Raw genomic sequence first — 14,428 nt, forward strand, 5'->3', positions numbered from 1 at the left:
CAGAGTTATTAGCACAAAATGACACTGGTCAGAATTGTAAAATTTGGCCTGATCAGGAAGCTGAAAACACAGCCCTCATCTCAACATTTCTGTCTCTGATTACGTGAAGAAATAAAACGACTTGTACAAGCTTACATCCACAGAAGATGTGTGGTTAGGCATCCATGATGTTTGGAATAACCTCCTTGCCGAGTTCTTTCAAAAGCTGTGTTTAAGTGCAAACTGGAAGAATTGATGCGTTCTGAAGGCAAAGTTCGGCAACACCAACTATTGATTCATTTTACAGTTCATGATTAATCACTAGCTTGTTTACTTTTATCAATAACCAAAACGAATTTGTACTTTGCAGCATTTTTCCCCACAAAGGCCCAAAACCTTTGTACAATACAGTATACCCATTTCTCTTGTTAAAGGAGGTTGTCCCCAAGTATCAAAGCAGAAAATTCACATTGGTAGGGACATGTACTGATCTATTGGGAAGAATACATGGCGGCTTGCTAAAGTATTCGCCGTCCACCCCCCTTGGGTTTTTAACTATTTTGTTACATTACAACCTGTGTTTAAATATTTTTGATCTCCAATTTGTGTGTGATCCATCAGCATTAAATAGTCTATGTTGGTGAAGTGAGAAAAATGAAAGCATAAATTACATTATTGGGATCAAAACTAAAAATTGGCCTGTGCATATGTATTCACCCCTTTTGCTATGAAGCCCATAAAAATTTCTGATGCAAGCAATTACCTACATAAGTCACAAGCTTAGATAGTACAAGGAAGTGTGTGCAAGGAAGTGTGTGCAAAGTGCCACATGGTCTGTGAACCCACAGATACGACACAGAATTTGAGAACATTAAATTGTCATACTTGAATATGTCGTCATTGGTACTGAGAGCAAGTGCTCGCTACTCCAGTTTGCATTGGGTGCTCAGGTATGCACTGAATATCGCGGGTGCTCAAGCGACATGCTCATCTCCCTGCCCTGCATGTTTCACGGGTGTTAAGACACCCCAACAAAAAAAAAAAAATCTGGGGATTCACGATACCACGTGCATACCGAAGCACCTGATGCAAACTCGAGTAGGGAGCACTTGCGCTCAGCAATAGCCGCTATATTGTCATTTGTTTTACTTTTGAAAACAACCCCAATTCTAACCCTAACCCCATCACAACCCTAGACCTAGGATCTACCACAGCTATCAAAAGGAACCTATAGGAAAAATTCCCTATTGTTGCCATGTATTGGTTAGCAGATCTCTGTGGGCGCACTGAGCGTGCACCCTACATTTATAATAATAATTTAAAAAAATAAAATAAAAGGATGACGCGGAGGACCAGGGGGATGGCGAAGGTATTTCTCTCTTCTCTGATTATGTTAGATTATAATCAGAGGAGTGAGAAATCAGACCTTTTTTTGTGACTGCCATTATTCGGTAAATAATGGCAATCACTGGACAGGGACCAACCCTGAGGTATAGCCTCATTTCTCAGCACCGCTAAAAAGCAGCGCTGAGGAATAAGTACCCTTAACTGCCACCCATTAAAAAGGCATATCTGCAATCCTTAAGGGGTTAAGCAAGAAGCACCACTAACCAAACACCATGAAGGCCAAGGAGATCTCCAAACAAGTCAGGTACAAAGTTGCTGAGACGTACAAGTCAGGGTGGGGTTATAAAAAATATCCCCATCTCTGATGATCCCCCGGAGACCCATCAAATGGAAAGAACATGGTACCACAACAAACCTGCCAAGAGACGGCCGCCCACCAAAACAACCACAATAAGACGTACGCTCCATAGAAGTGGCTTTTATGGGAGAGTGGGCAGAAAATATCGGATTACGTACCGGTAATGCTCTTTTATAGAGCCCACGACAGCACCCACTGAGAGAGGGGATCCGCCCCTGGGAACAGGAAACCTACAGAGAGATAAAAGGGGCGGCCCCCCCTCGCTCCTCAGTTGTTTTACAGAGAATAAGGAGGAACCGCCGCCAGGCTTATTAGTTCAACAGGTTCAGTTATATATACATATTTACAACTTCATAGCCTCTTACTCTATTATATACATCTCCCTACAAGACACCACGTGCAACTAAATAAAGAAAAGGGAGGGAATCGAATGGGTGCTGTCGTGGGCTCTATAAAAGAGCATTACCGGTACGTAATCCGATATTTTCTATTCGCCACGACAGCACCCACTGAGAGATTTACAGAGATTGTAGATTGGGTGGGTTAACTGAGTCAAGAACCGAAACCCCAAAGGTTAGATCAGAAGCAGCAGATAGGTCTAGTCTATAGTGCTTATAGAAGGTATTAGGCGAAGACCAAGTTGCAGCCTTACATATAAGGTGTATTGGCACGTTCGCTCTTTCTGCCCAGGAAGTCGACACGGCCCTAGTGGAGTGTGCTCCGATATGCAGAGGAGGATCTCTTCCCTTAGATTTGTACGCCAAGATTATAGCATCCCGGATCCAGCGCGACAGTGTGCACTTTGTGACTCTGGATCCTTTGTTTTTCCCCTGGAAAGACACAAAGAGAGACCTACTCTCCCTCCAGTCCCTAGTTCTTTCTATATAGGTTAGAATAGCTCTTTTAACGTCTAGGGTATGAAGCCTAGCTTCTTCTGGAGTCGAGTGGTTCTCATAAAAGGTAGGTAACAAGATCTCCTGAGACCTATGAAAACTAGTGGCTACCTTAGGGAGATAACATGGATCTGTTTTTAAAACTATTCTGTCAGAAGTCACTGATAGGAATGGAGGATCTACTGATAAGGCATGGAGATCACTCACCCTTCTGGCAGATACTAATGCCACTAGTAATATCGTTTTTAATGAGATATGCTTCAGAGAGGCTGTCTGAAGAGGCTCAAAAGGGCTTTGTGTCAATGCATCCAGGACTAACGTCAGATCCCACTGAGGAATCTGTGGTACTCTAATAGGTTTTGATCTCTCGCAAGCAGAAATAAACCTAGATATCCATCTATTGCCTGCAATATCAGAATTAAATAGAGCTCCTAGAGCCGAAATTTGGACCTTTAATGTGCTAACCGAGAGTCCCAAGTCCAGACCCTTCTGTAGAAATTCTAATATTGAGAATATAGGAACTTCCGAAGAGAGTTGTGCAGTATGGAATTCAAGAAATTTCTTCCAAATCCTAACATAAATTCTGGTAGTGGAAGGCTTTCTACTCCTCATGAGGGTATTTATTAGCCCCCTAGAGAACCCTCTAAGCTCTAGTAATTGCCTCTCAAATTCCAGACAGTCAAGTTCATTCCTTTCACTTGAGGATGTAGGAACGGCCCCTGAGATAGAAGGTCTTTGGTCTGAGGCAGAATCCAGGGGTCTGAAATTGACATCGCTCTGAGCCACGAAAACCATGGCCTCTTGGGCCAGAATGGGGCTATCAGCAGAACTCTTGCCCCTTCTTCCCTTATCTTTCTTATGACCACTGGCAGTAGATTCCATGGAGGGAATGCATAGGCTAGGTCGAATGCCCATGTTATATGGAGGGCATCGAATATGTCTGGATTGTCCTCTCTGCATAGAGAGGCGAACATCCTCACCTGACGGTTTGCTCGTGTGGAGAACAAGTCTATCTGGGGTACACCCCATTTGGCTGTTATTAACTTGAACACTTTCCTGTTGAGCATCCATTCCCCCTGATGCAGAGTGTGGCGGCTGAGGAAGTCTGCACGAAGATTGTCTATGCCTCTGATATGAACTGCCGACAAGGATAGTAGGTGACCTTCGGCTAGCTCCATGATGTCTGAAGCAACTCCCATAAGATTTTCTGACCGAGTACCTCCTTGACGGTTCAGATAGGCCACTGCGGTTGTGTTGTCGGAGAAGATCCTTGTGTGAGAGCCTCTCAGCTGAGGGAGAAAGTGGAGCAGGGAATAAAATATAGCCTTCAACTCTTTTACATTAGAGGAATTTTCAAGCTCTGCATAAGACCAGAGACCCTGGGCTACCTGATCCTGAAAGTGTGCTCCCCAGCCATCGGGACTAGCGTCCGTGGTAACGTTAGTGGATGAAGTGATAACCCATAAAACTCCCTTAGATAGATTGTCCCAATCTAACCACCATGCAAGGGAGTGTATTACATCTGACGTTAGAACGACTGTGTCATCCAGCTTTCCTTCCCTCCTAATGTCCTCTTGTAATACAAATTTCTGTAGCTGTCTAGTGTGGAATTGCGCCCATTGGACAGCGGGAAGACAGGAAGTCAGGGAACCTAATAAAGACATGGCATTCCTCAATGACATACTACGCTTACTGATGGCTATACTCACTTTATGTATTATGGTGGTCTTTTTCTCATCAGGAAGCCTACATATCTGGTCAACTGAGTCCAATAGGAGCCCCAGAAATTTCTGACATGTCACAGGCTGGAGCCTGGATTTTTCCCAGTTTATAATCCAGCCCAGTTTTTGCAAAGAAAATACTACTTCCCCCAACCTCCTCTCACACTGTAGGGAATCTCTACCTACAATCAACAGGTCATCTAGATACGGAATTACTAGTGTGTCCCTTACTCGTAGGAAGGACATTACCTCTGATAGTAATTTGGTAAAAACCCTTGGAGCCATGGATAAACCAAATGGCATAGCCCGGTATTGTAGGTGACAGACCTGCCCCTCTATAACCACTGCTACCCGGAGAAATTTTTGGTGTAACTGGTGTATGGGGAGATGGTAGTAAGCATCCTTAAGATCCAATACTACCATGTAACAATTTGGAAACAAATTTTTAATAGCTGAACGAATAGATTCCATTTTAAATGTTCTGGGTTTTATAAAGGAATTTAATTTTCTCAAATTGATTATGGTTCTGAAAGAGCCGTCCGGCTTAGAAATTAGAAATAAGGGGGAGTAGAAGCCCTTCCCTATCTGGGATGGTGGTACTTTTATTAATACGTGTTTGGATATGAGGGATCTAATTTCCGTTTCCAGGGCCTCCTGCTGAGGCCTAGATTTTAAGGATGTAAGAAGGAAGGAATCCGGAGGTGTTTGGATGAAATCTAAAGCGAGGCCTGAAGAAACTAAATTGATGGCCCACGGATTGACCGTTATTTCCTTCCATTGCTCTGCAAAGTGTAGAAGTCTAGCTCCCACTGGCAGAACCGGGTCAACGGAATTTATCCGCTGGCTTAAAGGGACGTTTATTGAATAGATTTCCTTTTTGTTTGAATTCTTTATTATTATTCCATCGGTCTTTAAAGCCTCCCTTCTTGCCGAATGGTGGCTTCCTGAACGCCCTTCTGTAAGAAGGAATAAAGGGATTAGGGAACCCCTTCTTCCTTTCACCCGCCTTAGTGAGTATTTCGTCTAACACTGTTCCGAAGAGGTACTCACCCTGACAGGGTATGGCACACAATTTGGACCTGGACTGGGCATCTCCTTTCCAGTTTTTTAGCCATAAGGCTCTACGAGCCGTGTTAGTAAGACTGGCCGTTCTGGCCGCTAGACGGAGTGAGTCAATAGAGGCATCAGAAATAAATGCTGCAGCCCCCTTAATTAAAGGAATAGCGGAGCGCAATTTTTCCCTGGAAACTCCGGCCTTAATGTTTTGGTCCAGCTGGTCGAGCCAAACTAGCATAGACCTGCTAGTAGATGTGGCTGCAATTGCAGGTTTAAAGGCAGTTACACAGGTCTCCCATGACTTTTTAAGTATTGTGTCAGATTTCCTGTCCATAGGATCTGATAATGAACCTGCATCTTCGACTGGCAGGGAGGAACGGCGGGAGGTGGATGCCACAGCCGCATCCACTTTAGGTACTTTGGACCAAGTGGTCAAGTCCTCATCATCGAAGGGGTATCTCCTTTTACATGAGACTGGCACAAACCCTTTTTGTCCTTTATTCCATTCCCGTTTAACCAGGTCCTTGATGGCCTGATTCACTGGAAATACATGGCCTTTCTTTTGCGAAAGACCAGCAAACATAGCGTCCTGAGGTGTCTGAGGTTCTTTAGACTCTGATACTCCCATAGTACCCCTCACTGACTTAATCAGACTATTTACGCTGTCTGTAGGGAAACAGACGTAATCCTCGTCATCCGAGGAGCCCGATCTTTGAGAAACGTCTGAGCTGACCTCCCCACTTTCTGCTGACGTGTCTGCTGCAGGAGAAGGCGCCTTCCTGGTTCTTTTTCCCACATTCACCGCCGGACTACTACCCAAGGACTGAAGTTCTTCCCTTATCATGAGACGAATCTCCTTCATCCCTACCGAACTCTCCTGCTGCAAGGTGTAATCTATGCAACTCTGACATAATCTTTTAATATAGGAGTCCGGCAGGGGCTCATTACACATCGCACACTGCTTGTGCCTAGATTTCTCCGTCCGCTTACCCTATAAGATAGAAGCAGGAGAAACTACCATTAGCCCCCATAAAGCCAGCTACACATTTACCCAGGAGTAAGGTTAAATACCGTCTGCCGGGTTGTACGATCAGCTTTTGGTGCAGAGCGGCCTGACTTTTTCACCGATTTCTCAGTGGAGTCACTCCTCTTTGAGTGTCCACTGCCTTTCTCTTTGGCATCACCACTAGGCAGGATTAAATCCTCCAGTGGGCGCTCGATATCCTCCTGGGACGACATGTTGCGCAACCAGGAGAGCTCTAAACTGCCTTATATAGCACCGCCTGTGCCTCACAGCTGAGAAAGCACTCCCCTTTTTTTTTTTTTTTTTATACCTGATCAACAGAGGAGATCAGCGATTATCCCAGGTGTGTGGCCCGCAGTCTCCTTCTCCAGCCGCAGATGCTTGCAGTAATTACCGGCAACCGCTGCGCCCATAGACGAGCCCAGGCTGCCCCCGCGACCCCGGAAGTTGAACCAAGCATTTCCGGGACGCCGCTGCTACTGCGCATGCGCCGGCGTCTCTGCTACACGCTGGAAGACGCTCTAGCGCTGTACCTGCAGCCCTGTTAGCTTCACTCTGGAGGGACCAGGAGGGGAACAAAAAAACCCCCGGGGAGACGCCAGCCTACCGCAGCTCCACCAGGAGCATATCTTCCTACCTGCCCCGGACCCCGGGCTGGACGAGGTAGGTGCCGCTCTGCAACATCGGTGGCCTCATACAACAGTGTCCCAGCAGGGAGACTGTTGATGGCTTCAGCAGATGAGGGGTCCACAGGATCATCCCCCCGTCTCTGTTTACCCGCTCTGGAGCCCCTGCCGCTCAGCAGAGTCGTACAGGCGGCAGTCCAGGCGGGTCTTCCTCTTGATAGCAACTCCATAGAGTCTTCTCTGTGGGTTCCCGTCTAGGAACAGGAAACCAACTGAGGAGCGAGGGGGGGCCGCCCCTTTTATCTCTCTGTAGGTTTCCTGTTCCCAGGGGCGGATCCCCTCTCTCAGTGGGTGCTGTCGTGGCGAATAGAAAAAAAGCCTTTACTTACCATTTGTGTGTGTAAGGCTTGCTTTGCGTTTGCTAAAATACATGTGGGAGACTCCCCAAATGTATGGAGAAAGGTGCTGGTCAGAGGTGACCAAAATTGAACTTTTAAACCAACAAGGTAAACGCTATATCTGGCATCAAACCAACACAGTTCATAACCCCAATAACACCATCCCCACAGTGAAACATGGTGGGGACATCAGGCTGCAGGGATGTTTTTCAGCAGCAGGGACAAGGAACATGGCCCAAGTTGAGGGGAAGGTGGATGAGGCAAAATGGAGGGATATCCTTGAGCAAAATCTGTTTCAATTTGTCAGTGATTGGAGAGTGATTTAAGTGGAAACGTGTAAATGTTTTGGAGTAGCCTAGTCAAAGCCCAGACCTTAATCCAATTCAGAATCTATGGCCAGACTTGATTACTGTTCAGAGGAAAGGAGGAGCTGGAGAATTTTGCCTTGAAAAATGAGCAAAAATCTCAGTGACAAGATGTGGAAAGCTCAGAGACTTATCAAACGCGACTTACAACTGGAATTGCCACAAAAGGAGGGTCTACAAAGTACTGACTTTAGGGGCGGGGTGGGGCGAAATGCACAAATACATTTTCAGTTATTTTGTCCTATTTGTTGTTTGCTTTGCAATAAAAAAAAATCTAATGTTCACAGTTGTAGGTATGTTATGAACATGAACTGATGCAAACCCTCATAAAAAAACAACAAAACATTGAAATTGTAGGTTGTGAGGTAGAAAGACACGGAAAATGCCAAGGGTGTGAAAGCTTTCGCAAAAGACTGCCTCTTTAGAGAAAAACAATTTGAAGATGACAGATTTCAAATGGAGAAAGGGGAAAAACAGAATAAAACCTGAATATGTGTGTTTGGGTCTCACTGACTACAGTGGCTAAAACCCATACCTCTGTACACAACCTGTGCATTTTGCAGGAAAATCATGTCGCTGTCTATGTCTGTCCTTGTGTTTTAGTATGCATTAAAGATACTGTATTTGTGAATATATTGTTTTGGTAATCCAAAACAAGCTCTCTATGACTTACTTACATCAGCTCCTTCCAGTGACTTCTTCAGCACAGCCACCACCTCTTCTTGGAAAGCAACTTCATCCACACATTTGGGACGGCTGCACAGAAACCATATGATGAATACAAGATGAAACAAAAAGCACGATATGCAATCACAATCAGGAATTCAAGCCATGTTTCTTACTGTCACAAAACTAATGTAGGTTTTGTAGTCAAATGCATTAGTCGAGTAGAGTATTAAAAGGTTTATAAAATCAAAGAAAAAGAAAAAAAAAACACACAATTACAATAAAGGATAGTGTAAAGATAATAAAATGTTACGTTAGAGTGCCCTCATATGACAACTACAAACATTACACCAAATAGAAAATGTGAAACAATTAAAAAAAAAAAAAAAAAAACACAGAAAGCAAACCAGATTACCAGCAAATCCAAAAAGACACAGGACTTTTAATAAGTACAGCAAATACTTTGTGATAACAAATCTCATGATACCGAGGTGGATGCCAACAATGGAAAAAAAAAAAAAAAATCAAAAAGTCAACCACGGGTCATTCCATATCAAGTGATCCAAATATGAATATTTTTTTTACCTTACGTCTTTAGATTTTTTTTATTTTTTGTTTTTATGAAGTACAACTTTAGTTAATTACAAATTAAAAGTTTAGAATTTTTTTCTTCATCAGTTAATTTTTTACAGATTTTTAAAGTTTTGAAAAAGCATGGATTTTGGCCTGGTATGGCTTTACATTTTTTATCATATCTCGGGCTAGAATTAAGATATAGAGGTGGGAGAGGCATCATTTTTCTCAGAACGGTACCGGCTTTCATTTGATATGTCACAAGACTGTTTCTTTATATTTTGTTTTGGAGAAATCAAATTAAAAATTTTGAGGCGCAATTCTGAAAAAAACGTATGTTTTAAAATTGTGAAAACATGCATGTGTGTTACTTGTGTCCTTGTTTATATTTGTACTGGAATTCAACTTGGGATCTATAACATTTGTATTTTTTTTTTTAAGCCTTGAATCATCTGATTTTATGTTTGTGTGAGTTTCTTCCTTTTTTCTTTTCAAATTACAACTTACTGAATTCAGCATTTATATGTATCAATAAAGAAACACAAAAAACTACTGAAGTGCCAGAATAAATACATCTTAATCATCATAACACAACTTGCTCAGCATTTTCAACCTGAATTCATTGAACAAACCAAAAGATAAAACGTGATCACATCCTCAAGTGTGGTTTTCTAAATACAGTCTGATCCTAATTATATGTTAAAAACAAGATTAAAAGAACCAATATTTCTACCACCTATTTATACATGGAACGATTTTTTTTCTACTATATCACTAAACATGTCATTTCTGAAGTGTTTAAGAAGAATAGTCCAGTAGTTAAATAAAATATGAACTAATCAAACAATTAGTAGGTTTTTACACTGGCGTCATCAATGTGTCCCTTCTAGTGGGTGAAATGTCATCTTGCCCATAAGTGCTCACTAGCAATGGCCGTTTCCTTCTGTGTCAGAGTATGCACGGCCTGTCATGGTGCTCGGCTCCACCTGAGTTTTATCTGATTTTTGTTCACTTTTACAATGTCTGATTTTCTTGGATACACAAAGGACGGTGCTGGACCAGAAGGTGCAGAAAAGTCACTTCTACGTCTTCATTTTCACAATGTTTGGAGAGTCCAGTAGCCGCCAGCGCCGATCATATTCACAGGTCACATCACCAGTTATGTCATCCATTGCCGATCTTGTGCCGCCTTCTACCACCTCATGGACGTCACTGTCTTTATTTCCACTACATGGAATGACAGTCCGGTATTGCGGAGTCCCTGTGATGGGTTCTGCTTCCTGTAACTGATGTTATAACAAACTCTCCTCCTCCTCTTCGTAGTCCTGGTTTGTACAATACATGAACTGGATGGTAAGAATATTTTTCTCCCTCCATTTGAGGAGTTGCCTGGGTGATAAGATTTGGTGTGAATACGGTCTGTGGAGGCCCGAGCTGCCGGCCTGTCTTCTGCTCTGCAGTCACTGTCTACCCCTGGTCATCCTCAGCCCTAACAAAGCTTCTCCTCTGTCCTCTCCTGCTTCTAATACTCTGTAACATAATAAATAATACCGTAATATCTAGCAATCATGGATTATTTGGTAAATCTAGACCTCACACTGTTAGACCACAAGCTGAGCAGATCTGAAATCAAGATTTTTGAACTGACACTGTAATAGTTTTATTTTTTAAAATATGATCCCATCATGATCCCATCTTGTATTTAGGTACAGAAGTGAATAGGAGCATAGCAGGCACATGTGCAGTTTTTGAAATTTTTAAATTAAACGTTTTTTTCGGAAATGCGGTTTAAAGTTTTGCGCTTGCGTTCGCATAGGTAAAATATTATCAAAGATACTCTTGTGACATATCTGGTGAAAGCCTGTACAGTTCTGAGTAGAATGGTGTTTATTTTGTTTCTCTATCTCTTTTCTAGCCTGAGTTATGGGGAGAAATGTAAAGGCAGGCAACACCGAAATTCGCACTTTTTCCGAACTTTGAAAATCAATAAAAAATTTAAAAAAAAAATCTAGCATTTTTTTTTTCTTCACATTTTGCATTCTCTGACACACTATTACCAAATAACAAAATCTCAAAAGAATTAAAAATATAGTGGTAAAAATCATTGGTTCACTTGACATGGAATGACCCCCACCTCAGATAGTGTAAAGTGTATCCTTAAGGTACCTTCACACTAAGCGACTTTACAACGATAACGATCCGTGACGTTGCAGCGTCCTGGATAGCGATATCGTTGTGTTTGACACGCAGCAGCGATCAGGATCCCGCTGTGATATCGCTGGTCGTTGCTGAAAGTTCAGAACTTTATTTGGTCGTCAGATCGGCGTGTATCGTCGTGTTTGACAGCAAAAGCAACGATACCAGCGATGTTTTACAATGGTAACCAGGGTAAATATCAGGTTACTAAGCGCAGGGCCACGCTTAGTAACCCGATATTTACCCTGGTTACCATTGTAAAAGTAAAAAAAAAAAAAAAAAAAAAAACACTACATACTCACCCTCTGATGTCTGTCACGTCCCCCGGCGTCCGCGCTGCTGCTCAGAGCTACCTGCACTGAATGTGTCAGTGCCGGCCGTAAAGCAGAGCACAGCGGTGACGTCACCGCTCTGCTGTTAGGGCCGGCGCTTACACAGTGCAGGGAAGCGGACGCCTGGGGACGCGAATGTAAGTATGTAGTGTTTGTTTTTTTACATTTAACACTGGTAACCAAAGTAAACATCGGGTTACTAAGCGCGGCCCTGCGCTTAGCAACCCGATGTTTACCCTGGTTACCCGGGGACTTCGGCATCGTTGGTCGCTGGAGAGCGGTCTGTGTGACAGCTCTCCAGCGACCAAACAGCGACGCTGCAGCGATCGGCATCGTTGTCGATATAGCTGCAGCGTCGCTTAGTGTGAAGGTACCTTTAGTGTACAAACAGATTTACATAGTGTTAATGAAATGGTAGACTCCAAATTAAGCAGTCTGGTGTAAATTACACAAAAAAAAAAAAAACACAACAACTGAAGTAATAGGAACGAATAAATCCAACAGTCTCTGAAAGACCAAAAGATTCAAGTTGAAAACCTTTATTGATAACAGTAGAGCAATTTGTTAAAGGGGTTTTAAGGTTTCTCATGAAAGTCTGCAGACATGTGAAGTGCGCACAGTGCTGCAGTTATCAATGGATGCCTCCTGCACAGCACAGCCGGCACACACTGTGTATGGAATGGGCTCAGCTCTAGAGCCCAATATAGAATGCACTGCTACATCCTACCGGGACTGTGGAGTCGGTGTCCATTCTGGTGGAGTTGGTATAAAATGGATCAACTCAGACTCCCAAAATATATAATACATTGGGTACAGACAGTAGTACAGTGCAGAATGTGCTGCAAATGTTGTCATAAGAATCTGGGAAAGTTATGAAATGTCCTATAACTGTCTGTTCTGTTCCTGATCTAAGGATCTCGGCTTTTAGCTGAGAGGAATCTGTGCTGCACTTTATGTAAATGATCAGTAGTGACCAGTGCTGTGAGGTCGGGAGTCAGGGAAATGGAGGAGTTGGAGGTTTGGCTTACCGCCTCCACAGGCTTGCATCCTACGTCAGAAAGGGCATATACAAACATTACGAAAACAGTGAAAGATTGATATAGAAAATATACCAAACAATCTTAGGAATGTTCATTCTACAAGGAGTAACACATTTTCTGGAACCAGAATATATTTAAAGGGAACCTGTCACCCCCCCAGGCGTTTGAAACCAAAATTGCCACTAAAAGAGCTGCATTCTTTCTGAGAAGGTGGCTCTTTTAGTTATTGGTGCTATAACTGCAGAAATAATCAGTTTTTTTAATTTGTCCTAAATACCTTTTCTTCAGTCCTGGAGGCAGGTCTTCCCCCCCCCTGCAGACGCCACACAGCCGTTACTCAAGTCTTCTTGGCGCCGCCTCCTCGCCGCTGTTTTCAAATCAGCCGGCGCCTGCGCTCTTTTGTCATGCCTTAGGCAGGCGCAGTGAGCGCTGCCCGTCCTCTGTCCTCATATGCAGTCTAGCTGACTGCGCCTGTGCGGCCGCCCTGCCTGTGAATCCCAGCCCCGCAGTGTCTTCTGATTTATTCTCACTGCGTTTTTTCACCCATTGACTTGAATGTGTGTTGAAAAAAGCGCAGCAAAACTGCAGGTATCATTTGCTGCTGAAAATCCAAGGACATTAGCATGGACAAAGAAAAAAAACGCACTAAAAAAACGCACCAAATACGCAACAAAAAACGCACCAAAAACACACCTAGACCTGCGTTTTTGACGCAGCTTCTTTCCTGCCAAGAAGATCAGGCTTTGCTGCAGAAAAAACGCCCTGTGTGAACTTACCCTAACTGTGTAAGGCTATGTGCCCATGTTGAAAAAATGGATGCAGAAAATTCAGCACAATTTCTAATCTCTCGGCAGGAAAAACGCAGCTGCAAAAACGTGAATTTTTGCCCTGCGCTTTTGACTGATTTGTGAAGTCAATGGTGAAAAACACAGGGCTAAAAACACACAAAATTGACATGGTGCAGATTATTTTCTGCACCAAATTTGCAAGTCACAAATAAGCAACATGTGCATGACACTTCAGGATGCTCATTCACTTTACTGGCATCAGGTTTGCTTCAGGTTCTGACAGCAAATCTGCAACGCATGAACAAGCCCTAACACATTTAGGCCATGTTCACACTTTGCGGTTTTTACCGCAGATCCGCAGCGATTTTGATGATGCGGGTCCGCAGCAGTTTCCATAGCGTTTCCATTTACATGTAAACCCTATGGAAACCGCAAACCGCTGTGCACATGCTGCGGGAAAAACCGCGCAGAAACGCAGCGGTTTAAAACCCGCAGCATGTCACTTCTTTGTGCAGAATTGCTGCGATTCTGCACCCATAGAAATGCATTGAACCGCTTACTTCCCGCATGGGGCTGTGCCCACGGTGCGGGAAGTAAGCGGTTAATGTGCGGGTGGTACCCGGGGTGGAGGAGAGGAGACTCTCCTCCAGGCCCTGGGAACCATATTTGGGGTAAAAAAAAAATAATAAAAATTAAAAATCATGTTATACTCACCTCTCAGCGCTGCACGCAGCCGGCCGGTCAGAGTTGCTGTGCGAACAGGACCTGCGGTGACGTCGCGGTCACATGACCGTGATGACGCCCGGGTCACATGACCGTGACGTCACGAAGGTCCTTCTCGGCACAGCATCTTTGGAACCGGAGCGCCGCATGCAGCGCCGAGGAGATCCGGACATCGGAGGGTGAGTATAACCAATTTTTATTATTTTTAACATTACTATTGATGCTGCATATTGCTGCATATGCAGCATCAATAGTATAGGAGTAATCCTGCAGCGGAAACCGCGGAACAAACCGCAATAAATCTGCAGGGATAACCGCAGCGGTTTTACCCTGCAGATTCATC

The 14,428-nt window shown here is 43.7% G+C and overlaps 1 protein-coding gene across 1 annotated transcript in view; it reads right to left on the reverse strand.

The window, feature by feature from the left end:
• RFC4 (replication factor C subunit 4) overlaps window positions 1–14,428 on the reverse strand; it is a 98,131-nt gene that overhangs the window by 77,125 nt on the left and 6,578 nt on the right. Inside the window, exon 2 of the mRNA XM_077290422.1 lies at window positions 8,445–8,523. Within this exon, the coding sequence (XP_077146537.1) occupies window positions 8,445–8,523 (79 nt within the window). The remainder of the gene's footprint in view (window positions 1–8,444; window positions 8,524–14,428) is intronic.

The sequence above is a fragment of the Ranitomeya variabilis genome, chromosome 2 (assembly GCF_051348905.1).
Source record: "Ranitomeya variabilis isolate aRanVar5 chromosome 2, aRanVar5.hap1, whole genome shotgun sequence".
NCBI lineage: Eukaryota > Metazoa > Chordata > Amphibia > Anura > Dendrobatidae > Ranitomeya > Ranitomeya variabilis.